The sequence below is a fragment of the Labeo rohita genome, chromosome 5 (assembly GCF_022985175.1).
Source record: "Labeo rohita strain BAU-BD-2019 chromosome 5, IGBB_LRoh.1.0, whole genome shotgun sequence".
Classification (NCBI taxonomy): Eukaryota; Metazoa; Chordata; class Actinopteri; order Cypriniformes; family Cyprinidae; genus Labeo; species Labeo rohita.
The window spans coordinates 20,212,785-20,239,024 of record NC_066873.1 but is presented as its reverse complement, the minus strand read 5'-3'; the positions used below and the strand labels follow the sequence as shown (position 1 = coordinate 20,239,024).

Here is a 26,240-nt window from a genome sequence, read left to right as displayed (position 1 = left end):
TGAGCAGATAAAAAAGTGCCATTGTTAACAGTAAATTGCCTATTCACTAAAGCTTCTGGAGGTACTATCATTAGCATTTTATAAATGAACTGTAATAACAAAATTGTGAATTCTCAATTAAGTTAAGTGCAATTCTCTGTCCCATGATACACAGCATCACTTTTCAATGTTCAGGAAGTTCTAAACATTAATCAGGCACTATGTATTTTTGTACTTATTTTTCTGTTAAACATTTTTCTGTTTTGTTTTCGGAGCTGCTAGGACACTGATAAAGATCTCTCAGTCAGTCGCGATCGACGGGTTGGCACTGATGTAAACATTCTGTCACAATCTACCAAAAAAAAATCTACTAAAAAATGTTAAAAGATGTAAAAACAATTCTCTTGTTTTGCAGTTGAAATCATTTCAGAATATTTATAGCCTTGAAATTGTAAGTAAGAAAAACAATTATATCTTTCAGTAATAACTAATGATTATGGTTTAGATTCATTTATTGTCTAATCAGCATCATTAGTAACAGATTTTATGAATCATAGAAAACTAAGCAAATGACCCTGCCCATTCCTGAAGCCAGAGTCTTAGTCACGTTTTATCTTAAATCAAAATGAAACTCTTCTCCTACCACTGGCCCTTTAGAGATTAGTCTAATCTAATTCTAAAATTTCACACCCGGCCCATTTTTAAACTACAAGGCTTAATAGTGGGTGATGAAGTTTCAGCAGTTTTCAAAAATACAAAGATGTGACAGAAAGGGAAGAGAGAGAGGGAAAAAAAGGAAGAACCTGTTCTGTAATAGAGAGGACAGGAATGCAGTGTGAAGGGGTGTGAGTTCATACGTGAATAATACAGGGAGGGATCGAGGGAGTTAATGTGCTGTATAGGTGAGTGTGCATGTTTGCGTCTGTGTGTGTGTGAAGTGTGTAAGGGGGCAGGCAGAAGCATGAAGGGCTGGTCCTGGTCTGTCATGTCTATAAGAGCAGAGCACTGGCCTTCACATGAGCATACATCTCTGAGGGACATACAGGTTGTTTCATATAGGCAAAGGAAGACATCCGGACTTGCCTGAAAGATGGGTTGGCAGAAGGACATGCTGGATAAGCTTTCACTCACTTTCCAGGTCCGCAACAAGCTACTGCGGCAAGGACTTGCTGAATGCTTGGGAACTCTCATCCTGGTGGTGGGTATTTCTCTTCAATGAATTACTTATTGTCAGCATCAAAGTTGAGGTCAATTAGACTGAAACAACATGTTTATGTCTCACATAATCGGCAATAAAAGTAGGAAATAGTATTGCGTTGCACACATGAGAGTTACAGTAGAGCATCAGTTACACTCTTGCTATTCTTCTCACTCAGATTGACAACAAAAACAGACTGCAATGTTTACTTTGATTTTCCACAAGTTAAGTTAATGGTGAATTAGTGCAAATTAGCTTGTATTATGCACACATTAGTGTGGATTCTAGAGTGTAGATCTTACAGTGTGTTTTAGCTTCCTGCAGTTGCTCCTCAGTGCAAGGAATGCTTCAGAAACTATCCACAAATCTGTTTAAATGGATCATTTTAAAAATCACTCAAACCTGTATGACTTTCTTATTTGGAAAAATATAAAAGAACAATTTTTATAAATACAATGAAAGTCATTCTATGCACAAAACTTTCAAAAACAATTCAAACGTACCTTTACAACCTATTAAAGGAAGTTTCCTGTGTGCTTATTTATTGAGAGTATTTATAAATGTTAATTATGCACTGAGGAAGTATGCTTAAAGGAAGTCATTCGCAAATAGATAAGAAAGAAGGGCGGATAATAACTCAGTTTGTGAGAAATGCTCTTGACACTTGATAAACAGGAAAAAAATGTACTTAAACATCCTCCCTAATTCAGTGGCAACAAACAGCGCAGATAACGTAATAATGCAGCCTGCAGAAGAAAAGCAACGCGTGCCAAAGCCTTTGATGAATACTACTTGTTTCATCACGTCTATCATCGTGCCACACATAATACAAACCAGAATGTTGAGGTTTAATGAATCACCCTAAGGCGCTGAGTCAATATTATCATGCATTTGCAAACACCAAGGATTCATTTTAAAATCCATTTGATCTTATTCTAAACATTTTAGGTTTGAAATTAATGCAAACATATTTAAATATTTCACAAGGGTGAAAAAAGAATAACAGACAAACCTGTCTGACAGACACAGTGGCACAATTTGATAGTGATATCAGTATGAGGAAATGTTCTCAAACTTTGCACTTACACGGGTGTTCGATAAATGCATCACACGCAGCAGGCAACAGTAAGGAAACCACAGCCGTAAGAAGTCAAAGTTGTGACATGACACTAACAGGAGTGCTATGAAATATGAGTTCAATAAAGAAGCACTTGACACCAGATTGCTGCTACAAAACAATCTCAGGGCAATTAGGCAATTTCATAAGGCCTTTAGTAAAAACAACTAATTTCGAGAAGTACACCTGTAATTTGCTTTTAAGGTGTGTGGCACAGGTTACACCAGAGATAATACATAAATACAGAGGTCGTGCGATAACTGGATCACTTAACAGGTGTGATGTTTGCTGAGCGGCAAAAAGGTATTCGATGTACAAGCTGCTCTGAACATGCTCTTTGTCTGTGAAGGTCAGTGTTGCGTTATTGACCTTATCAGCGGATGTTCTCCTAGAGCAGAAACAGGAACCATGGCTCTTTGCTCGTACAGAAAAGCTAAATGAATTAATTAAGCTAAAAAATTTGCATTTAGCTGTCATTACCGAAATGCATAGAATACTTTTAGGGGGTTGTAAGATGTCTTTTTTAAAATTGTGTCGACATTGTTGCTGAGATTTACTTTTGTGAAAGCTCTTCAATGCACCCTGGGTGAGCCTGATAATTCGGTGTAATGCCACAGGTATTTCAGTGCACTCTGAGGTGACCTTTCCGATGGAAACTTCAGCCACAAGTCTCAACAGCAACTTGCAATTGCTCTTTGTCAGAAGGGACTTGTAATGACCTGTCTGAGATGTTCTATGTGAAAAAATTGCAGCCCTTAGTCACTGTAGACTTGTAGAGTTTGAGCGAAAGGGAATACTTTGTTTATTTTTAGAGTTTGAAACAGCAACCTGCTATTTTCATCACCAGTTAAAATACATGTTGTGACTCAACATGATGTAAAACTACTCTGAGTTAGTAAAGTAGGTCAAAAAAAGCTTTTTTCACTTAGATTCTTCATAGTCCGCGACATGAATGTTACACATTAAAATTGTGTGGTTTTTCAAAGAGTGATTAACGCGTGTTTTTATTTCACAATGTTCGCAGATGTTTGGCTGTGGTGCGGTGGCCCAGATGGTACTAAGTGGAGAATCTCATGGTCGCTTTCTCTCTGTAAACCTTGCTTTTGGGTTTGCTGCTACCCTTGGAATCTTGGTTTGTGGCCAGGTGTCAGGTGGGCAAACTCCTCTAAAATTGCATCCTAAGCTGTTGGACTGATTTTTCATAACAATGAACTTATGGGATGTTTTTTGCTTTTTTTTTAGGCGGACATTTAAATCCGGCAGTTACGTTTGCTCTCTGCCTCTTGGGAAGAGAAAAATGGAGAAAGTTCCCTGTGTACTTCCTGTTTCAAACACTTGGAGCCTTCTTGGGCGCCGCAATTATCTTTGCTGAATACCATGGTACATGTTATGTAATATTAGCTTTCTTTCTTGTCGAAGGTGTGTATTATGCTTCTTCCTTCTGATACTTCTTTTTTTATATTTTAGATGCAATGTACGATTTTGCTGGAGAAAAAAATGAGTTGCTTGTAACTGGGCAAAATGCCACCGCTGGTATTTTTGCTACTTACCCAGCCCCACATCTCACCATCTTGAATGGATTTTTTGACCAGGTCAGTAAACTTGTAACCCGCTTGTAACTAATCTCTCATAAAACCAACAAACCCATGCTCTGCAAACGAGAGTATTAGCAAATATTTAAATTTAGTAGTTTTATTTATTTTTATACAGTAATTTATATACACGCATTATATTTATTATGTTTAATATATTTACATCTCTGAAATATAATCATCTTCACAGGTGATAGGCACAGCATCTCTGATTGTCTGCATCCTGGCCATTGTGGACCCTTTCAACAATCCAATCCCTCAAGGTCTTGAGGCCTTCACAGTGGGATTCAGTGTCCTCATCATTGGACTCTCAATGGGCTTCAATTCTGGTTATGCAGTCAACCCAGCTAGAGATTTCGGGCCTCGTCTTTTCACCGCCATGGCTGGTTGGGGTAGTGAAGTCTTCACGTAAGTCCATTTATTTAATTTCCATATGAAATTAACTAATGAGGTACATCACGAACCAACTTGCAATGCTTTGTGCTTATATCTGCATTTGTCAGTGACTTACGAGTGTTTCTCCTTTGGTTTGCAACAGCACCCGCCAGTGTTGGTTTTTGGTGCCTTTCTTTGCCCCATTCCTTGGGTCCATTATTGGTGTGATTGTGTACCAGCTGATGGTGGGATGGCATGTGGAGGGAGAAGTACGGGACAAGAAGAATAAAACTACCGAAGAGTCTTTGAAACTTAATGACGTCACCAGCAAGGAATGAACTGCATGATCTCCATCAAATCCGCAGAAACTTTCAGCTTATGAGTCTCTGAGTTCAACAAATATGTCTTGTTCCACACAAGACTCCCTCTTCTCTTTCAGAGAGGATTCTGGTAGCCTTGCAGACCGTCAGATGGACTTTAAATAGAATGCTGCAAATTTCATGATTACAATGTTTTCTTAATTGTTCAATCAGTTTTTGTTATTTTCTTTAGCATGATTCTTGTTTTGTTTTTCTTCACACATCCTCCAGATTCCTCCATTAAGGGAAAAAGGTGTTTCTTCAGCAACACGAATTATATTAATTCACTGTTTTTAAAGATAGTAAAAATGTAGTGTAGCACCTATCTATATTTACAGTATTTCACACTTTTGTACTACTATTATCCAAAAACGTTGCCATTCCTGTTGAGAAAAGTGAGCAGTTCTATCAAAAAATAGCTACAGAAATTCATTTTTTGTGTGTGTGTGTGTGTAAATATTCTGTATTGTCATCTTCATTCAAAGCAGTTTTTTCTGTTACATAGTAGGAATTACAACTTAACGTACAAATTTAACAGTCAGTAGTGTAGTGACCCTGCAATTGTACAGCTTTACAGTCTTTAGACTAGTGTCCTTTCGCCCTCTCATGTATCTGTTAATGTCATAACCATTTTAATTTAGTGATTGAATGTTTTGAAGCAATGGACTGTTATCTTAATAAAGTTTTTTGTTTTGGTTTGTTTTTTAACAAAGTCTCACAAAGTGATGTGATGTTTTATTATTATGTTGTTTAGCTGAAACCACCCTTGCTGATTTGTCTTGTTAAGGATGTGCACATTCATGTTCTCCCCTAGGGTTTTAAATTATTTGTAGTGGAATTCAACATATGCCAAAACCATTCATTATCAAAAACAGTACAAGGTGAATGAAACAAGTCTAATTATGGGCTTATGAAACAATAGGTGTGGACTACTGCAGGCTTAAATTTAAGCACTAGAGAAAGAACATTATAGCCTCTCTCAGGTTCACATTCAATCATTTTAAGGCTATTGGGAGAAAAACCTGGGTGTGTGCATGTTAAAATACAATACATCCCACCATCTAGAGAGGAAAACCACAGTCTAAAAGAGAATTTATGTAATTACTTCAAGCCGCAACACGCCAGGTTAAACTTCTCTCAGCACAATTATGTTATTTCTCATTTATTTCCCAGAACCCTGTGAAAAAACTACTTGTTGCTAAAAACACAGTGTTACTGACAGAGCAATAACTCACTGTTGTTACATTTATAAAACCAATGACTAAACAAAGACCAGCCTCCTCTACACATAACAATCAGAACATTTAATTGAAGCTTGCAGATTGATTGATTAGGCAAGAAATTCCTTTCTCCAGGAAGCATGTTATGGATTAACACTGCCATTCAAAAGTTTGTGGTCACCATTGTTTTCAGATCAGAGAATACAGTAAAAATCTAATTACGATTTAAAAGTAATGTTTTACATTTACATTTGCATTACATTAATAAAACGAAACAGTTACGGGATACTATGGAGGGAATGACTGGATTGCCAACCACACGGAAAGCATTACTGGCTGATGATTAGATGCAGTTTGCAAACCAACTGAATCAATGTTTTTCTAGGTTTGAAAATTCAGATCAGTAGTATCAGTATCGGTTTTTAGACAGAATTGATATTTCTGTTTAACAAGTAAGAAGTACTTTTAGTGCAGTTAAATCAAAGGAACGATACAGGCCAGAAAATCTCAGTGCATTTATTTTGAAAACATTTGCAGACGAGCTTGCGCCTGTGTGGCAACCTATCTTTCCGTGTCCTATAGACACTTATATAATTCCTGATAGGTAGAAGATTTTGTATATAACACTCAATCCAAAGAAATGGGGAAGGAATTAAGTGATTGTTGTCCTGTTGCCTTGACCCCTTTCGTGATGAAAACTGTGGTGTAAAGAGAATTGTGGAATTGAAAGTACAGGGGATGCAGTGGTGAGATCGTTCTGATATAATTTTGAAGCATCTGATAAGCCTAAAAGTTCAGCTCGGGCTCTTCTTGTGGATTTCACATCCGCATTCAATACAATTCAGCCAGTGAGGATAGTGAAAAAAATGATTCTAATGAAGGTTAACATCCACACGACATCTCATCCTAATTCCCACTCAGTGTGAAAAACAAGTTAAACAAGTATCATGACAAAACACCCGTGCCCTTGTTGAGACTCCATGAAGCTTAGCGCAACGGTATCCAGCGCTGGCTAAAAGCCCATACATCTGCGTGGAGGTCTCTCCGAGCACGTGTTTCATTTTAGGTATGGCGCCCTTTAACTTGCATTTACGTAATGCATGCCAGCTTTAATGAGGTGTGAAATCTAGTTATTTGAGGGTGTTTTGCTCTGTTTGGATTGCTGAATATTTTGCTTGATAACATAAAAGTATTGCGCTTGGGTATGGAGCTCTTACGTAAACAGGAATACCCTGAGTAATTACAGCATGCATCCTTGTCCGATTCAGTTTCCTGTGCACAAAATGATAGCAGCACAAAAGAGAGACAAATTTTCCTCGATGGCCTGCATGGAATATTCAATGAGAAGGAATTTCTACTTGGTTTTCTAGTTTGGAAAAAAAAAAATCCTCTTAAGAGTAAATTATCTCCTTTGTGTAGCACCTAAGCACTGTTTAGTAACCTTAGAGGTCAGACAGCATAGCATTTGGCTAAGAATGTGAGTGGTTTCAATAAAACGCCCTATGGGATGACGTCTCGTTTTTTTTCTTCTTTGCAGAAACCTGTAATGTACCTGAAAATCCTCTTGAAAGACTTGACTGGCGTAGCTATAAACATTGGCCTCAGCACCACATGTGATGTCCAAAAGAACATTATGTCTTTCGGTCTTTACCCTAAGCAGTATGTGTGTACTTTGTAGATTTACAACTGATTTTATTTTATGTTAGCCAAATTGTGTTGTTTTAGAGTGTATCTCTACAATATTGTCAAACTAACACAATTTCTAAGGGCTGAACGTGCAGGTCATGATTTAGTCACACCCTTTGAGGTCCACAAGTGCTTGTAAAGCACATTCCTAAGTTTACTATGTTGTTTCCTGTTTGGATGCACCAAAATTGCCTGAAGACATGCATTTTAAAGGGTCACTGGATCGTTTGCTGGGAGCTAAGAGATCACAGCACCCAGATGCCTTTAAGATACTGCCAACCCATATGTTTCCCACATGTGGAAAAACAAGCTGAGAGGAATCCATACTGATGACACTTTTTCAGATGTTTTCCAAAAAAACTGCGATTAGATGGTAAAACCTGTACCTGATTTTAAATCCCTCATGTTTTATTTTTAGCAGGGTTGCTCTGGAATTTTTTCAGTAGCCGGTTAAAACATGAATACCTTGCTTGAAAAAGATAATATAGCATACTGTGAATTGTACCACATCTCCGCAGGACAAATTTTGTTCATGTACAGGCATTTGAGTATGAGGCGTCTGAGTACTAGTTCTGTCAAGCGATTAATCACGATTAATTGCATCCTAAATAAAAGCTTTTGCTTACATAATATACAAACACACACATACAGTATAACATTTGAGAATGTTTACATGTATTTACATGTATGTATTTATATTCATACAATCAATATTATATATAAATATTTTTAGTATATAAACATAACATATTTTTCTTAACATGCATGCGTGTGTATTTATATATACATAATAAAGATACACAGCACACACACATATATTACATAAACAAAAACGTCTATTTTGGATGCGATTAATCACGATTAATCGTTTGACAGCACTACTGAGTACCTTACAAAAAAGCAGAATCCAATCTCTCTATTTATTTTTTTTTTTTTTTTCTCCAGGGCATTAAAATAAATTGTCAACATGCCTTTCACAGACTTTGTAAACTCTGATATCACTTCAGTTTTTTACCAAAGCAAATCCTAGGGTCAACAGTGAATTGGAAATAAATAAATTGCTTAAAATGTTTGGATCTATTTTCATCAAGACATAGTTTATCTTTAACAAATATACTGTAACAAACACCTTTTCAAGGTTTAAATGATTTGCAAGACACCTGTTGTCTACATTGTTGATTTGACAGTCATATGTTGGCCTTACATTGGCTTTTTAGATTTTGTGACCTCAGCTGGCTGGAATCTATTGTGACAGTAAGTTGCACAATGACTCTTTTCATTTATGACCTTTGGTGCTCTTTTACAAACAACTGCCTATTCTTATTTCAGAGTTCATTAAAAAAATGTGAGAGCAAAGATTGTGATCTTTAATCAGGAAACCACAAATCACAATTTTCCTTTAGGGGCACGTTTAAAGATGCACTTCTGCAATCTGTACAAACTAACAGAGCATCGTTTAGAGGTCCTGCCCAGCGTGTTTTGTCTATTTGAGTTTCGTTCAGGGAGTTCAGTCTCATTTAAAATATCTCTTGTCAGGTACCATCTTATTTATCTGATCATCTTTCATTTTTTTAGCTTCCTGATGCATTTTTATGAACCAAGATACGTGCAGTTGCTACACATGACCATTATGTTAATTTCCATAACTGCATGCTTGTGGGAAAACAGAAAAGGTTGTGATCAAAGATACAAATACACAGCCAATGGAAAAAGGGCGACAGTAACAGATATGAGCTCAATCACGCTCTTTCGGGTGGGGACATCCTCTGTTATCTAAATAGATATCCTATGGGAGAGCTTCTACTTATATACAAAGACAGTTACAAGCCATTTCAATGGTCCTGTCTTGTGTAATGTAAGTTATACCTATACTGCATGTGTGAGAACACAGAGAGGTTATGCTCCATGTTTGATTGTACTTTTTTTCATTGTTTATGGATACTGTTAAGCACTCAGATGTAGCTGTTGCCTACTGGCTTAAGTGCATGGAACACTAAATATATGGTATGAAAAGCTGTCACTCTTAAATGACCTTATCTCTGGAATGTATATGCGTATATCATTGCGACACAATGACCTCAAGGTCATCCGTATCTATAGTATTTGTTGTAACAAACGATGACGATGATTATAAAACAAAAAGCAAACACCAAAAACAAATTGATGTAATGCATTTGGTTGTTCAGTACACACCTGCTCAGTATGGCTGCTTTCAAAAAGCTGACACACCCTATCACTTGCACAGGCATGTCTTTCACATCTTATTGCTATCTTACAGTCGCCGCTTGTAGAGCTACATAACAAATTTGTTCTGTGATTGTAAATGTAGCTGATTTGTTTATCTGCATACAGCCAAACCTTGCAACTAAAACCACAGTACCAGAATACCACTGCATAACTGTGAGAGTCTTCTGAAGTATTGTATGCGAATGTGATACTTTTATCTTTTATGTGGTTAATATGATGTGCTTTAAATTCAAAATTGTATATTTGATAAAATATCTACAGTTTAGTTTGTCATTATAAACTTACGTATAATTTTTAATCAAATATTTAGTTTAGTTTGTCATTATAAACTTACGTGTGGGTAAAGAAGTGAGAATTTGCAATACCATATGATTGTGTTTTTGGCTTTGAGTTAAATGCTTGCATGTCAACATCACATCTATTCCTCTCTCCCACTTAAATTATGTCTGCTTTACACCCAAACAACACACTTGCACAGACATGTTTTTCATCTTTTCGCTGTTCTCTGCAGAAAAGCATTATAGACATGTGTGTCAAAAAACAGGTAAAGTTAGTTTGACAATTATAAATCTGGCAAAACCGTTAAGGAGGTGCCCCTCCACCCTTTTGCAAGTTACAACAAAATGTGTACGTCAACAGTACTTTATTGAAAATGTTAAATATTGCTATATTACATGAGATATTTAATAATATTATTTTTTCAAACAAATGGTTTTCATATATTTTACACTAATTCCTAAACACACTTACAAGACGGCTGTCTTCAGAATATAAAAAATAATTGCAGATATAGGCTTATGCAATTCAAGAATAATCTACTGTTAAACACAACACTTCTTTGAAAATATTCAGTCAAAGTCAGTGTGTTTTAGAGGAATATTTTGAATGTATTACTATATAACATTGCTATTTCTCTATTTTGCACTCACATATGTGACCCTGGACCGGAAAAAAAAAAAAAAAAAAAAAAAAACAGTCATAAGTAGCATCGGTATATTTGTAGCAATAGCCAACAATGCATTGTACAGGTCAGAATTATTGATTTATTTTTAATGCCAAAAATCATTAGGATATTAAGTAAGGTATTTTGTAAATTTCCTACCGTAAATATATCAAAACGTAATTTTTGATTAGTAATATGCATTGCTAAGAACTTCATTTGGACAACTTTAAAGGCGATTTTCTCAAAATTTGATTTTTTTGCACCCTCAGATTCCAGATTTTCAAATAGTTGTATATTAGCCAAATATTGTCCTATTGTCCTAACAAACCATACATCAATGAAAAGCTTATTTCAGCTTTCAGATGATGTATAAATCTCATTTTCAAAAAATTGACCAGTATGGCTGGTTTTGTTGTCCTGGGTCACATATACGCAATGCAGCTTATATAAGCATTCATTGTTAATTATACAGCATATATATCTTTTGTTAAGTTTGATCTGTATTTGACCTGACGTTACCTTATGTCTTTTTGGCAAGGTACAGAATATTGTCTTTGATCAGGACCCAACCTCAGTTTTTCAAAATTCACCAGAGGGATGCCATTCTGTAAACCCAACAGATGTCTGTGATTTTTTTAAGATGTTGGATATGTAAGGAATAATGTACAGTCAGATGGTCATTATAGCAAAATAACTAATGCAAATTAAAGATTGATTTGATTTAAAATTATACTGCTCAGTCCTGATCAATACACTTGTGTTAAAGTTGTGATAATGACTGTGTGACTCTATCTTTATTTTCTTGCAATAATTTTATCCCACTTATTCTACGACCTCATATCAAATAAATAAATACATGGAAATTGGCAATAATTATGGAGTTGGCAGTGATTCCCTGGAAGACAGTGATTATTTAGATGATTGCTGAATCATAATTAATTAGCCCGTGTGAATAAAGCCACCAATGCAGGTCTGTTTGTTTGCTTGTAAATAATACGCAAGTTACTCACAGCCATTTCTTCTATAAGACACCACTTAGTCAGTTAGATATGTTTCAAACAGTGGGGTTACTGTTCCATCTTTCCATTCAACCAGGATCTCGCCTCGCTGGATGGAGGGAGATTGAGCAGTTTTCATAGGGTGTCGGGTTAGAGGAGCTCTCTCACTAGGCACCGGTGACCCAGGCAAACTGGCCTCTCCTGTCGGACTGTAGGATTTCAACACCACCACTGTTTTCTTCCTCCTGTGCATGAAGACAAAAAAACAATTGATAAGCAACACATTAAGGGTGAAAAACGTGTTGAGTCATTCCTTGTTATGAAACCAATCTCAATTGAGCATGTTCATAGATCAGTTTCATTTCAAGAAAAAACTAATCAATTCTTTCTGTATTTACATGATTGATATTAAATGTTTGTATTGAGAACAAAAAGGCATTGAAGGTTTATCGATCATAAATTAGATCTTACCTGTTCTGGTAGATGTTGAGAGTGAGGATCACAAGCCCAAGTAACAGTGCCAAGCTGCTTAGAAGCAACATTGTCATTTTCCAGCCTGTTCCTGTTATTAAACACATTAGAGTATCACAAACTAATGTTCTTATTTTGTGTATTATTCAATTTTTACATTACACTTCATGAATGTTTCTTTTGCTTATCACCGAAGATATGGAAACATTTTTAGGTTTCCCCTCCTCTGCTGCCCTCATGTGGACACAATAAGTCAGACGAACTATTCCAGATCAGGGGAATGTAGTGTGTTTCAAATATTTGTTTGTTTATACCATATTTCCTGACTGATTTAATAGATAAAGAAATTTAATTTTGAAAACGGATGAGCTCTTTCCACACTCACCATAGTCTGTTGTAAACACATTAACAGAAGGTCCGTCAGGCTCTACGCTACTTTGAGGTTCAGCCGACGCTTCTGAAGTTTGCGTTGCTTCAGTTGACTTTATTTTGGAGGTTTGGCCACTATTCCCAGCTTAAGTAAAAAAAAGAGATTATAAAGATACAATCATGCAATATGTCATAGAAACTATTAGAAGCTGAACAGACAGTACGTAGGGTCCCCACCGTTTTTTTTCAAGTCCTGCATAAGTATTTTTCTAAATTTGACAGAGATTGCTATGAAGGATTTCCATTTTGTATCCCAGGTACAATCCTTGTAATTAAGATATTTAAATAATCTATTTTAATTGTGTCAGCTTCATGCTTTCTGAGTCTTCAAGCCAAAAAAATGTAATTGACTTTAACTGTCATGTTTCCATGACTTTTCAAAATGTTTAGATATTTCCAAGATTTCCAGTACTGTGGGAACCCTATGAACATGACCAGATGAGCAAGTTAAAAAAACAAGACACACACATGACAGAAGATGGTATGGTCTGGTATGACAGAGTTTTAACTGAAGAAGTAGATGAGATCATTAATCAGAATGATGGGATGGCAGAATAAAAAATGAAACACAGACCCATCACTAATGAAGAACTCCTTATCTACTTCTCTTACAATGCCAATAGCGAATTTGAGTGAGGATTCGGGGTCCGGTCGAAAGTGTCTGCTGAGATTCTTGTAAAACATTCTGGCCGTGATGTGTGCTGTCTGTCTCCTCGCATACCGTTTGATTAGTCAGCGTCCTCCACTTGCTGCCTTTCCCACGTTCTTTGGAAAGGAAGACCTTGGAGGAATCGTGACGTGCGCTCAGGTGCAGACCCTTGCCGTGTAATGTCAGGAGACCCTTTTTAGAGCAGCTCCAGGTCTGGCCCTCACGGTCCATCTCCTCAGAGCTGCAAGCTTGCAGCCAAACACTCTCATGCTCCTGGATCTGAGGTGCAGTTAAACACCCTCCCGTCCGTGGGTTGCTGAGGGAGCGTGTTTCAGGGTTCCAGTGCCACTCTTGCAGAGCCGAATCTGCTCTGCACTCTTGCAGCGTTAACCGGCTGCTGACCTGATCTTCACTTACTTGTAAACACTTTCTCAGCTCTTCATTCCTGATCATGAGTCCTGTAACTTCTACACAGGAAAAGAGAGATGCTGAAAAATAGAATTTAGCACACATCAAAATCCTCAGTACATCTGCTGCTAACAGCACTATATAAACAACTTCACAGATAGAAGCATAAAAGACAACAGTCTTGTTCAAGTTAGAAGTTAGAAGACTGTAGCAGTAACTTTATTACATATTTACGATTTAATAAATAATATTCGTGGTGCTGCGACCAGTATTTGCTGAAATGTCATAACGCATAAACATATCTGTTTAGTTTCACTTACGAAATAGAAAGTTTCTGTAGTATAAACAAGTTAGCAACTAGCCTGTGTACTGACAAATGGTAGGCTATAATTTAAGACAAACATTGTTTATCGACAAATGCAATTTGTCCTATAAGTTTAAACGTTAGAATTAAGATTAGCTACTGATATTACGTGTTCTTTACCTTGGAAAACAAGTGTTGTGAGAACAAAAGTGCAGAATCCTCTCCAGACGAAATCCATCACTGCGGGTATGTGGTGCAATAACAACACTAAGCATAAAATGTTCGACTTCCAGATTACAGGTATGATCTGTTCTGAAAAAGATAGCGTATAAAGTATTATTTCCCAGCACGCATATGCCCCTAAAGCAAGGCAGAGAGTGAAGAGCGACAATGTTGATCCACCCGATAGTGGACACTGTAGCACAACAGATTTTCACATGAGAGAAGACTGGAAATTTATGGCGCATGAAGCGCAAAAGTGTTCAACTAGTGAGTGCAGAATACTAATTAACAAGAGACGATGAAAGGCAATTAAGTGCTCTGCTATGTTGGGGTAAAGGCAGTAAAACAAGACTACAATCAACTATTGTGGACATTATAAGTGTGTTAATGTAAAAGACGTTTATTTTCAACAGGCTAAGCATGACTGGCAAAGAAATCTGAACTGTAATCTACAGATGTACAAAGAGGAAGATCATTTTATGCGTCTCAACAGTTTGAATGGCATTCCATTTAAACTGAGATGACAGAGCTTCTGTTCTCGTTGCTATGTTGTTTCTAAGTTGGTGTCGACAGAGTCAGGCCGTATTTAAAGAGAATGGGACCGCGAAAGAAAACACTTACAGCATGTTTCCACCTAGTTGTGTTTCTATGGTGCCGAACGTCTAAAATAATGCTACAAAATGCTGCTTTTCTGGACTAGCTATTGTGGGTTAAACGGTTTGGATAGTCACTGTAAAGTGCCAGTTTTTAAATGAAAGTTAAGTAGGCTCTTACCTTAAAGGATTAGTTTGCTTTCTAAAAAAAATCCTGATTTACTCATCCCCAAGTCATCCAAGATGTTCATGTCTTTGTTACTTCAGTCGATAAGAAATGAAGGTTTTTGAGGAAAACATTCCAGGATTTTCCTCTATAGCCTATGTAGTGGTCTTCAGTGGGAGCCAAATTGCAGTTTCAATGCAGCTTCAAAGAGCTCTGCACGATCCCACCCGAGGAATAAGGGTTTTGTCTAGCAAAACGATCGGTAATTTTCTAAAAAAAAGAAAAAAAATAGAAATGTATGTACTTTTTAACAACAAATGCTCGTCTTGCACTAGCTCGACCTCAAGCATTACATAGGCACCTTGGAGAAGTACCGACCCAGTGTTTACAAAGCGAACATGCAAAGAAAGTCAAACGCCCATTACAGAACAAGGTAAAACAAACATGTTGGACAATTTTGAAGTTGGAGAAAATAAGACCTATCCTTTTGAAACGGAGCACACAGACGAAGAACAAACCCACGTGTGACTTTTCCAACATGATTACGTAATGCATGAAGTCATGCATGTGCATTGCACAGCTTGTGCAAGATAAGCATTTCTGGTTAAAAAGTTATGCATTTGTATTTTCTATTTTTTCAGAAAATAACAGATCATTTTGCTAGATATGACCCTTGTCTGGAATCGTGTAGAGCCATTTGAAGCTGCATTAAACCTGAAATTTGGACCTGGAAAAAATCCTGGAATGTTTTTCTCAAAAAACTTAATTTCTTTTTGACTGAAGAAATAAAAACATGAACATCTTGGATGACATGGGGGGTGAGTAAATTATCAGATTTTTTTTTATTCTGGAAGTGAACTAATCATTTAAGATGATTCATCTTTGTACTGCTGTTATTATTTTGCTGAATACATTTTTTAATGGGTGATAGCGAGTAAAGCATTTCTACACTGCCACAACAGTTGTGTAGAGTAAAACAGAACTTCAAATTATACTGTAAGAATTGTTTGACAGCTAGACCTCCTAAATCAGTAATGCCATTTACAGTATACTGTACAATATATCCTGCAAATGATTCTTCTTAAAGAATGTTTTTATGGGATCTGAATTTACAGTTTATACCATTTCAGATGTTAAGGCTTTTGTTCATTACATGATCAACAAAAGATGTCCTGGACTCCATCCTGGCCTCTGTCTCCCTCCCTCTCATGCCCATCTCTTTACATAATGGGGCCCATGCTCACTATACTTTCACAAGCCTACACACATCTTTGACCTCCCTGACAGGCCTCTTGTGCACAAAGTCATTCATTTGTTCTCTTCGCTTGCTGTCGACAAATGGACACATATACTTTGTGGTAAGCAGTTTACAGTGTGGTTATCGTGTGAGGTTGACAATACTATATATTGTTACATGTTAACATGTTTCATGTTGCTTCTTCATTAATTGTTTTGCGTTGTATGATTGTTTTACTGCTTTTATGGTCTTACCTTTTTAAAAAAATATTTTTTTATTGAGGGAAATTTCAGAATTTGTATTTGTATTTTGCTTTTCACTGACTAAATAAAATTTTGCTCAGGTCTTTCAGAAGGAGGAAACCTTGTACCTCCCACAGAATGCTGACAATTAGATCTTTCACAGCTAGATATCAAAAGAGATTTTGATATTGCATGACGTAGGAGGGTTACAGGCAGCTTCTTGTTTTCCAATGTGCTGCAAAAAGTAAAACGAGGATGCTAGAATCTTGTCTTAACTGGTAAACAAATAATATGTGATCTGCATTAACCTGCATCTGCATTAAATCTATCTTACATAGGCCTAATTTTGACATTTCAGATGCAGATTCTATGCACTTATCCTAAATGATCACCATATCATATTATCACATTGTCTCATTTAAACCATAATCAAAATTAGTATCTAAATTAAAACCTCTTGAGTTTTAATTTTACAGCCAGGTGTCCATATTTGCATGGGACGGGTGTATTTCCAAAATAACTTCTGCACAGACTGAACCCATTCAGTGGCAGTTAAAATCTAAATGCTTTGGATATTAGGCTTAGTCAGCCTTCAGTAGGGAGCAGCAAGAATTATTTATGCTATTTATGCTATTTAGACCATAATAATCTCTAAATTATACACATTTAAAATTTATTTTCACATAAAATTATAAAACTCTATATAATAAATGTACACTCTATACTACCATACTGTATACTGGTGCCATCTGGTGGTGGTGGGGAAATCCCAGTCAAATGTAATGATATGGTTTAACCACTAGAAGGCTGCAGATTTTCTAATGAATCCCTAGTTGTTGAGAAGATGATGACCTCGTCCTTGTCATCAAAAGTCCATTCCTGTGCCTTTCTCATCAGAATCAGGGGACACCAGTGCTCTTTATCTCATCCAGAACCTCCTCTGGTAGCTCTTTCCTTGAATCCAACAAAGATTTATTTCCTTCTCAGGCACAAAGGAATTGTACATGTAAATATCCAGCATATTGAAAAACAGTGCCATGGGCCAGCAAGCTGTCTTCTGTCTAAAGATGGGAGCTTTGGCTTATTCCTACACACAGTTCCAACCATGGTCAATTTTCTCAGAAGTTTCAATGTGAAGAAAGTGTTGCACGTTATTGCATGTCTCTAGAGAACAGCTGTCATTTGGAGTACAATGTGTCTGCCCTGATTTCTTTCAGGCTGTGCCCCAGCAGTTTTGCCTGTGAAGACCTACATATTCTAGGTTTAGCTTGTACTGGCATTACAGGCTGCCCAGACTTTAATGCCATACAGTACTTGACAGGGTTACTCTGCATGAATTGTTTGAAGGGGCAACAATCTCTGAACCAGACTAGGATTGTACATTAATGCCAGTCTTTTTACCCATTTTTCCTAAATGTCCCAGTTTCCCAGTTTTTATCGTGTTCTTCCCTGACAGTTCTCCTTGACATCAAATCGAAGGACCCTTGACAATTTTTGAGAATTTCACAGTGGCAATTTGTAGGTTTGTCCATCCAGTCTATCTATCTATCTATCTATCTATCTATCTATCTATCTATATGAACAGAAGCAGCTAACCATATAAAACATACGCGCCCTGCTGAAAAAAAAACAAACAAACAATAGAACCATCACAGGAAATTCTAATGGTTTCCACTACAAATACCATTACAAACATTACAAACCATCAACTTTTAACCATTAAAACCATTAAAAAATGTTTTCTGTAGTGTGTTTTGGGACATATTCCATTAGGATTTATCGACTTTGACAAGCCACCAATAGAAGGTGACCAATTAACAGTAGAGGCCAACCAGGGTCCATTACAGTTTCCATTAAACCAATACAAGTCCCATTATAACCAGTAAAACCATTACAAAATTTTTGAAGGTGTCTATTGTTTTTTTTTTTTTTTTTTTTTGTTGTTGTTGTTTTTTTCAGCAGGGTACATACCCTACATACATAAAGAAATACAGAAATAAAAAAATAAAAAAAGTGATTCGGGGAGTGATTCGTTCAGTCGCGCGTGCGCAACATTCTATGAGGTTCTGTACTGGAATTAGTTCACCTGTTTCGAGTCTTCGGGTTTTTGGAGTCGGTTGTTCATCTTATGGGGCTGTCACGTGATGAACGAATGACTCGAACCCGAAGACTCGAGAGCTAAGACTAATCAATTTTCTGGGGGTGTAGTAATCTGGTGGGGGTCAGAATTGGGCACAAAACCGGCTCAGACTACATAGGTTAAGTATATGGGGCTGTCACGTGATACCCGAACGAGTCAAACCCGAAAACTTGTCAGATAATCATAGAGCTAATCATAGACTAAAGACCCAGGTAAACAATGAATTAATCTTTTCTGCTTCTTATAGCATTATAGTTTTGTCCTCTTTGTAGTGTTATCAACGTTTGTGTAAGCAGTAGATGTGTTAGGGAGGTAACGCGTAACATTTAATTATATTTTGCTAAAATGAGCGAAATGACTCGAAAAAGGATTCGTTCATTTTGCTAAACGAGACTCAAAGGTCCGAGTCGGTAAAATGATCTGAACTTCCCATCACTACATGTAATACAGTGCCGCCCTTTGGTGCTGCAGATACGTTTTTTTTTCAGACGCTCAGAACTTTGCGTCACTCCGTGCACCGCCGATAACGGTGACGTTGTACACACGTCTGCTCCGTCACTATGGCTGCAAGAGACGCGAGATGCTGAAAGCTTGCTTGAATACAATTAGACAAGTATATCCATAATACTTCTTATCTGACGTTCTTTGGTCTAATAACAGAAACGGCGTATGTTAATTTCATATCTGGAGCCGTTTGGTTCAGTATTCGCTCTGAAACGAAGAGGATTAACAGGAGAATCCATCAGCTGCCTTCATTTAGGGTTGGTAGCTGCTTAGATTTATATATATCACGCCCAATTACATGGTAAATAATATTTTTTGAGATTAACTGAATGTCAGTGTTATTGGAAAAGAAGCAGTATTTCATGTTTCACATCTTGCTGTCGAGAGACCACCTACCTGGACGTGCTGCTAAAAGCCGATTTAATGCAATGCATCGCAACTAACCTCGAATTCACTTTCTCGAGAAACTCTTCACTACTGTTAATTTAGTTGGAACTGATTTCCATGTCCTGCCTTGTCTTGTCTTGTCAGAAACAACATCTTTGGTTTATAAAGTAAACAATCGGGCGCTCTTCCAAATATGGCGAAAATGTACCACAAAGAGAAAAGCATTCAGCTGAAGAGCAGCGCGTCCGCGCTTTACAACAACCTGAGCGTCCTGCGCATCGCGCCGCGCTGTCTCACCTATTTCACGGTTGTCCACGCCAACGTGGTGAACATGGTCAGCGCCTCCTGGGACGGGCTGAACTATTCTCACCGACAGCTGCAATCTAAAGAGGGCAATGTGGCCACCAGCTCCTCACTTATCATGCAGGTAACATGATAAGTAAAGTACCATGTTAACTAAAGTACCATTTGACTCCTGATAAAGACAATTGATTATAATGGTTTAGTGCAGTTGTGCCTACAGTATCTAAATGTAAACAAAAAGTGTCAACTATTTATTGTTTCACCTTTATTCCAAGATCATATTTAACTTTTTAATCTGACAGGCAGCCTGGTGTGTCCTGCCCTCTAGAGATCTTCTTGTTCTCACCTCTCAGAAAGGAATCCAGGTGGGTTGAGTGTTATGCCATGCTATTAAAGAAAAAATTCTAGCATTAATATGTTGTCTCTCAATCTGAGAGCTTTCTGACCCTGCATAGACAGCAACGTAACTGACACGTTCAGTTCCGTGCCAGTCTTTGTCACGCATTCATGACAGTATTTTCATCTTTGGGCAAACTCTCTCTTTAAAAAGGCTTATTTGCCCAGGAAACATGATTTGAACTTTGCTTATTCATCAGATGTATGAATCCGATGGATCCATTATGGTCTATTGGCATGCACTGGACACACCAGAGACTCCTACTGGTCAGTGCATACTTATGTGTCTCTGTAAATACAGTAAATGTGTTCATTCTTATTCTCGTGACTTGAAGTTTGTGATTACTGTGTACCTGTCTGACATTGTCTGTTGTAATTTTCCAGCGAAGGCAGTGTTTGCCCGAGGAATTGCAGCGGTGCGGGAAAAATATATTTGTGTAGGTGAGTGGATTAATCTATCAGCAGTGGATAGATACTGTTCTAATCCATTTACATGTTTGCTTAGTATTTACAGTAAAAGTGCCCTTTTCAATACCTCACACTTCCTTTAGGGGTCTCATCTGGCTCAGTGCTGGTGTTTGACGTTCCCAGTAAAGGCAGTAACATCACCCTGTCTGAGGTTTTGGAGGAACACAAAGAAGCAATCACAGACATGGCCTCCGAGTGCTCAGGCAACCTGGTATTAACTTACAGTAACATTCATATGTGTGATATTTATACGTTATTATACTATATTTATACTATTTATACGTGCTTTTTTCATGTTTGGTTCAGGTGACTTATTGACAGAATTTTCAATGGACGATCCCCTAGTTCACTCAAAAATGAAAATTCTGTCATTAATTACTCACCATCATGTCGTTCCAAACCCATAAGTCCTTCATCTTTCTTCATCTTCGGGAACACAAATTGAGATATTTTAGATGAAATCCGAGATCTTTCTGACCCTTTATAGACATCAAGGGCCCTACGACGGTCAATGTGCAGAAACGCAGTAAGGACATCATTAAAATGTGATATCAGTGGTTCAAACGTAATTTTATGAAGCTATGAGAATACTTTTTGTGCTCAAATAAAAAAAATAGACTTTATTCAACAATTCTTCTCCTCCACGTCACCCTAGCACCATTATGGAGAGTACCACAATGCCATTTTAACAATGTCCTTACTATGTTTCTGTGCCTTGACCGTGGTAGGACCCTTGCTGTCTGTGGAGGGACAGAGAGTTCTCGGAATTAATCAAAAATATCTTAATTTGTGTTCTGAACATGAACGAAGGTCTGGGTTTGGAATGACGTGACGGTGAGTAATTAATGACAGAATTTTAATATTTTGGGTGAACTAACTCTTTAAGTTACTGGAGTTTTATTATTAAAAATGAATTTCTTTTTTAGGAGTGCATTGCTGATTTAGTTAGTGCTGATGACTCAGGCCTCCTCTGTGTGTGGAAATCAGGAGAAGATTTTCAGCTGCTCAACAAGATCCCTGGTTTTGAGTATGTTAGGAATTGACACTCACTATACAATTTCGTTCATGAAATGTTTGCAAATATATTAGTATATTCTAAAAAACTGGCACTTTCCTGAAAAGTTTCCCTTGGATTCACAAACAAGTTGTAAACCACAGAACTTCATTTACACACTCATTGACTATTAGTAAAATCTCCACCCATAAATTACAAAAACATGAATTATGTATACTCCCTTTTCAGGGTTGGCTCCAATATATTACATAAATACAAAATAATAATTGGCCATATTCCTAACACAACTGATTCAATTAAAGTGTTAAGCTTGCAGAATAATGCTAGTGCACAAATAATAGTGTTCTGTAATTAAAACAAAAGAAGACTCATAATGAGACTCATGTCTGCCTTTTGTTTAGCAGTGATTTTTTTTTTTTCACATCTAATTGGATAACTAATTCATTGTGTGATTATACATTATTATGGTAAGTGTTATTAAAATAGATCAGTCTTCCTAAAAGAACAAAATGCACTTTCTCATGAAACTGAAAATTTACATTAGAGCGACTGTACGAACTATTTACACAAAAGCTCATGTGCTTGTACTCATCTTGTGTTTCCTGAAAGAAGCTCACTATACTTATACAAATACATCATTAATATAATGTTTGTTATTACATATCTTCTTTTCTCAGCACGAGTTGTTCTTCAGTAAAACTCTGGAAGGGCACAGTCATTGCTGGCTATGGAACGGGACAGATCCGTCTGTATGAGGGGGTCACGGGTATACTGCATGCAGAGGTCAATGCCCATGCACGCTGGATTTACTCACTGGACATTGCCCCGTTCACTGGACTGGTGAGGGAAAAACTATGTATACATTTTGTATGTTGCACAGTTAATGTACGCAATTATACATATGTGCATTTTAAGTAGTAAATAAGTCATTGATGAGCACAAATAGGCTTAATTAAGAAGTTGGTGTATTTAAAAGTATTTTATTAAAATGATAAACTCTCATATACTGATATTATTGTCCTTTGTTCAATGAAAAAGCTGATCTCTGCAGCAGAAGACTCCTGGGTTAGAGTGTGGCATCTGAGCTTGACTCCAGAGACTAATAGTGTAGAGGTAAACCACTCACAGACACATACAGTACACTAGTACATGCACTAGAGCTGCATTAGTAGTTAAATGAACATTCGTGTACAGCTGTTTTAAAACATATTCCCACATTTTTCTCTACCCTTTCTAGATTGAGCACATGTACAATGAGTGTGTGACTGATACGCAGATCTGTGGAGCCAAGTTCTGTGACGGGGACGGCTACGCCTTTGCAGTGACTGGCTATGACTTGAGTGAGATCATCCGCTACACGCAAGCCTAGTCAGGATTACGGCGTGCACTTCTAAGACATTCCCATTGGTCATATGAGGATCACCTGGAGGAAGGTCATGTCTGGACAATATATTGGTATGCAGTCATGATAGGCAGGGTCAGGCTGGAGTGAATGTCATCCTAAAATCTCCTTGTAACTTCATAGACACTACATGCCTAAAAAGCCACACTTGAATCAGGTGACTGTGTTTAGTACAGTATATGATTGACAGTTATCATAAGTACAAATTACTTTTGTTAAATACAGAACATGTACACTACCAGTCAAAAGTTTTTGAACAGTAAGATTTTAAATGTTTTTTAAAGAAGCCTCTTCTGCTCAACAAGCCTGCATTTATTTGATCCAAAGTACAGCAAAAACAGTAATATTATGAAATACTAAATAAATATTAATATTATTAAAAAAAAAAAAAAAAAAAAAAAAAAACATTTCTATTTGAATATATTTTAAAATGTAGTTTATTCCTGTAATCAAAGCTAAATTTTCAGAATCATTTCTCCAGTCTTCAGTGTCACACGATCCTTCAGAAATCAAGTTCAAGAAACATTTTATTATTATTATTATTATTATTATTATCAATATTTAAAACAGTTGATTAGATTTTCTTGGGATACTTTGATGAATCGAAAGATCTGAAGATCAGCATCTTGGGTAGAAATTGTAGAAATTATTACTTTTATTTAGCAAGGATCCTGTAAAAGTGATGATGAAGACATTTATATATGCTGTTTTTCTGAACTTTCTATTTCTATCAAAGAAACCTGAAAAAATTCTACTCACCTGTAATAATAATAAATGTTTTTACAGCAAATCAGAATATTACAATAATTTCTGAAGGATCATCTGACTGGAGTAATGATGCTAAAAATTCAGCTTTAAACTCACAGAAGGAATAAATTACATTTTAAAATATATTCAAATAGAAAATTATTTTCTAAAATTATATTATTTTAAATAGTAAAAATATTTCAAAATGGTACTGTTTTTGCTGTAATGTGGATCAAATAAATGCAGGCTTGGTGAGCAGAAAAGATTTCTTTAAAAAAAAAAAACATTAAAAATCTTACTGTTCAAAAACTTTTGACTGGTAGTGTAGATCTGGAAATGAAGCATTAATGTGAATACATGTTAGAAGGGGTTGTTCTGTTAGTGTTTTGCTTCTCACATAATTTGTTTAGTAAATCTATTTACTGAATTTCTTTTACCTCATTGAACAGTTTTGAATGTGCATTTGAATCAAATGGCATGTAGTCATATTTGTGGTTCAGAAAACAAAACATATCAAAATAGTTTGTAAAGTATTTATTCATTATGAATATTATGAATATTAAATATAGCAGAGGTTATTTTTTCCAAGTGGAATTATAATTTTCTTTATATTTGTCTAGAAATAAACACTGAATCTAAGTAGTTATTTCAGCTTAATGCTAAACCACACATTTTATATTTTGTGTTGTCGTCATAGTTTTTGCTATTTTCTGTTTCGTTGTAAGCAATTGTCAGTGACAATTCAGCACTCTATTAAAAAAGAAAAAAGAAAATGATTAATATATTGTGGCTTTATTGCAATTAGAAATGTGTACCAGTAGATGGCAATAGATCTTATATCTTTAATGGTTTTCTAAAACATTTTGAACATTTGTAACTTTTGAGATCAGGATTAGCATATTTAATTTAAGCACAAGTGCATTAATCCATATAAAAACATCTATGAACCATACCATAGAACATATTAGACATACATATCCAGCACTCATTTCTATTCAAAATGTAAAAAATATCAAACATAAATTGCCTAAAATGTCAGTGTTTTGGGCTAAAATTCCTGAAATGTCTATTGCTGCACTCTCTATGTCCTTATACATTATATGTATATATTTACATTGTTTTGACAGTTCTTTGTAGAACTGATTTTAATATAATACCACGATTCGCACACCACGGTTATTTGATTATGTACAATGCCTGCGCGCAAGCTACTTTTCAGTCATTACCCTTCAGCATGTATGAAAACAACAGGAAAACAAAATCAAAACCCGGACATTTTAGGCAATTTACAAATTCCTGCCAGGAGATTTAGGAAAAAGCAGACATATGGTCACACTACCTGTGTGCATTGGGTTTTAATGGTCCTCAGTGCTATCTCTGTGTAACCTTAAGGCGTGACGTGAATAGAAAATGTTTTAGATCAGCTTCATGACAATTTTCTATCAAAAGCAAATTTATGAATAAGCAGTGTTTTTATCCATGACTGTATTCATCACAATTAACCTTAGTCCCTTTGTGCCTCTGTTAAAAAAAGAGAGAGGAAGACTTTGATTGTCAGATGTGTCCTTCATACACCTGCCCATGAGGCCCTGATGAGTCCTTGTCCTTGATTTACACCCTGTTATCACACTGTAATGGTTTGTTGTCATTACATCATTCATCTATGCAGGTTCCTGTTTTTATAGGTCAAAGCAGAACACCAGAGGAATGCAGATTATCAAGTCAACTCTCTAACTTACTAAAATATCTGCAATGCTCATTTGACTGTATTTCCCCCATAATACTTATGTCCATATTTTTGTTGTTCCCTCATAGTATTATCTACACATGACCTCAAATTCTAGCTTGCTGTTGATAAAACACCATGGTCTCTTATGTAAGACTTTTAACTTTGTCCTATGAATGACACTGTGTGTGCCCTATATCTGTTATGGAGAGAGGGTGAATATCAATGAAACAGAGGGACAGATCTAATGGGTAGAGAATAGACTGCTGACCGTCAGATTTGATGGTGGACGGAGAGGGAGAGAGACCAGAGAGCGTCATTTGCTTTGCGGCATTGGCTGCGGGTTTAATGGAATTACGTAACGCTGCCGTGCAGCACTGGAGTTTTACAGTGAGATGGGTTTAAGGTCATTGTGTTTAGTGGGACCTGTGGTAATAAACACTATGGCTGGTCTGCAGGCCATGTAAAATTCAATAGTGCTCTCCAGACACACCAGATCTGTGGCCTCCGGGGGGGTCGCAGTGTTTGCAGATGGGGACTGCCAGCCGGTGTGGCAGAGTGCTGTTCCAGAGGACACAAGATGCTCATTTATTACAAATAAAAGTGTTTTTTTGTGTTTTCTATGCATGTCATGTGACATTTCTACTAATATGGGCACTTTTATTTGCTAAGAATTGATTTTTATTATAAAATTTCAGCTTCTCTTTTTTTGTTATA

The 26,240-nt window shown here is 36.6% G+C and overlaps 3 protein-coding genes across 5 annotated transcripts; 2 read left to right on the top strand and 1 right to left on the bottom strand.

The window, feature by feature from the left end:
• The first annotated feature begins 925 nt into the window (after positions 1 to 925).
• On the top strand, positions 926 to 5,320 carry aqp3a (aquaporin 3a). The gene is made up of 6 exons (XM_051110040.1): positions 926 to 1,177; positions 3,319 to 3,445; positions 3,537 to 3,674; positions 3,762 to 3,886; positions 4,077 to 4,294; positions 4,425 to 5,320. Exons 1-6 carry the CDS (start codon positions 1,070 to 1,072, stop codon positions 4,597 to 4,599), a joined length of 891 nt encoding a protein of 296 aa, XP_050965997.1. The 5' UTR covers positions 926 to 1,069; the 3' UTR covers positions 4,600 to 5,320.
• Positions 5,321 to 10,401: 5,081 nt separating this feature from the next.
• Positions 10,402 to 15,162, bottom strand: si:dkey-245n4.2 (uncharacterized). 3 transcript variants are annotated; one of them, XM_051110038.1, is made up of 6 exons: positions 14,972 to 15,162; positions 14,156 to 14,287; positions 13,227 to 13,751; positions 12,571 to 12,699; positions 12,186 to 12,276; positions 10,402 to 11,959 (listed from the first exon to the last, which is right to left on the bottom strand). In XM_051110038.1, the coding sequence occupies exons 2-6, from the start codon at positions 14,211 to 14,213 to the stop codon at positions 11,752 to 11,754; spliced, it is 1,011 nt and encodes a 336-aa protein (XP_050965995.1). In that variant the 5' UTR covers positions 14,214 to 14,287; positions 14,972 to 15,162; the 3' UTR covers positions 10,402 to 11,751. The 3 variants fall into 3 exon arrangements, with proteins under 3 accessions (XP_050965995.1, XP_050965994.1, XP_050965996.1); XM_051110037.1 differs by lacking the exon at positions 14,972 to 15,162 and having other exon boundaries at positions 14,156 to 14,407; XM_051110039.1 differs by lacking the exon at positions 14,972 to 15,162 and having other exon boundaries at positions 13,227 to 13,730; positions 14,156 to 14,407.
• Positions 15,163 to 19,106: 3,944 nt separating this feature from the next.
• wdr54 (WD repeat domain 54) lies at positions 19,107 to 23,455 on the top strand. The gene is made up of 10 exons (XM_051110036.1): positions 19,107 to 19,336; positions 19,611 to 19,893; positions 20,072 to 20,134; positions 20,366 to 20,432; positions 20,550 to 20,606; positions 20,717 to 20,844; positions 21,560 to 21,660; positions 22,326 to 22,488; positions 22,687 to 22,761; positions 22,886 to 23,455. Exons 2-10 carry the CDS (start codon positions 19,660 to 19,662, stop codon positions 23,015 to 23,017), a joined length of 1,020 nt encoding a protein of 339 aa, XP_050965993.1. The 5' UTR covers positions 19,107 to 19,336; positions 19,611 to 19,659; the 3' UTR covers positions 23,018 to 23,455.
• Positions 23,456 to 26,240: the final 2,785 nt, after the last annotated feature.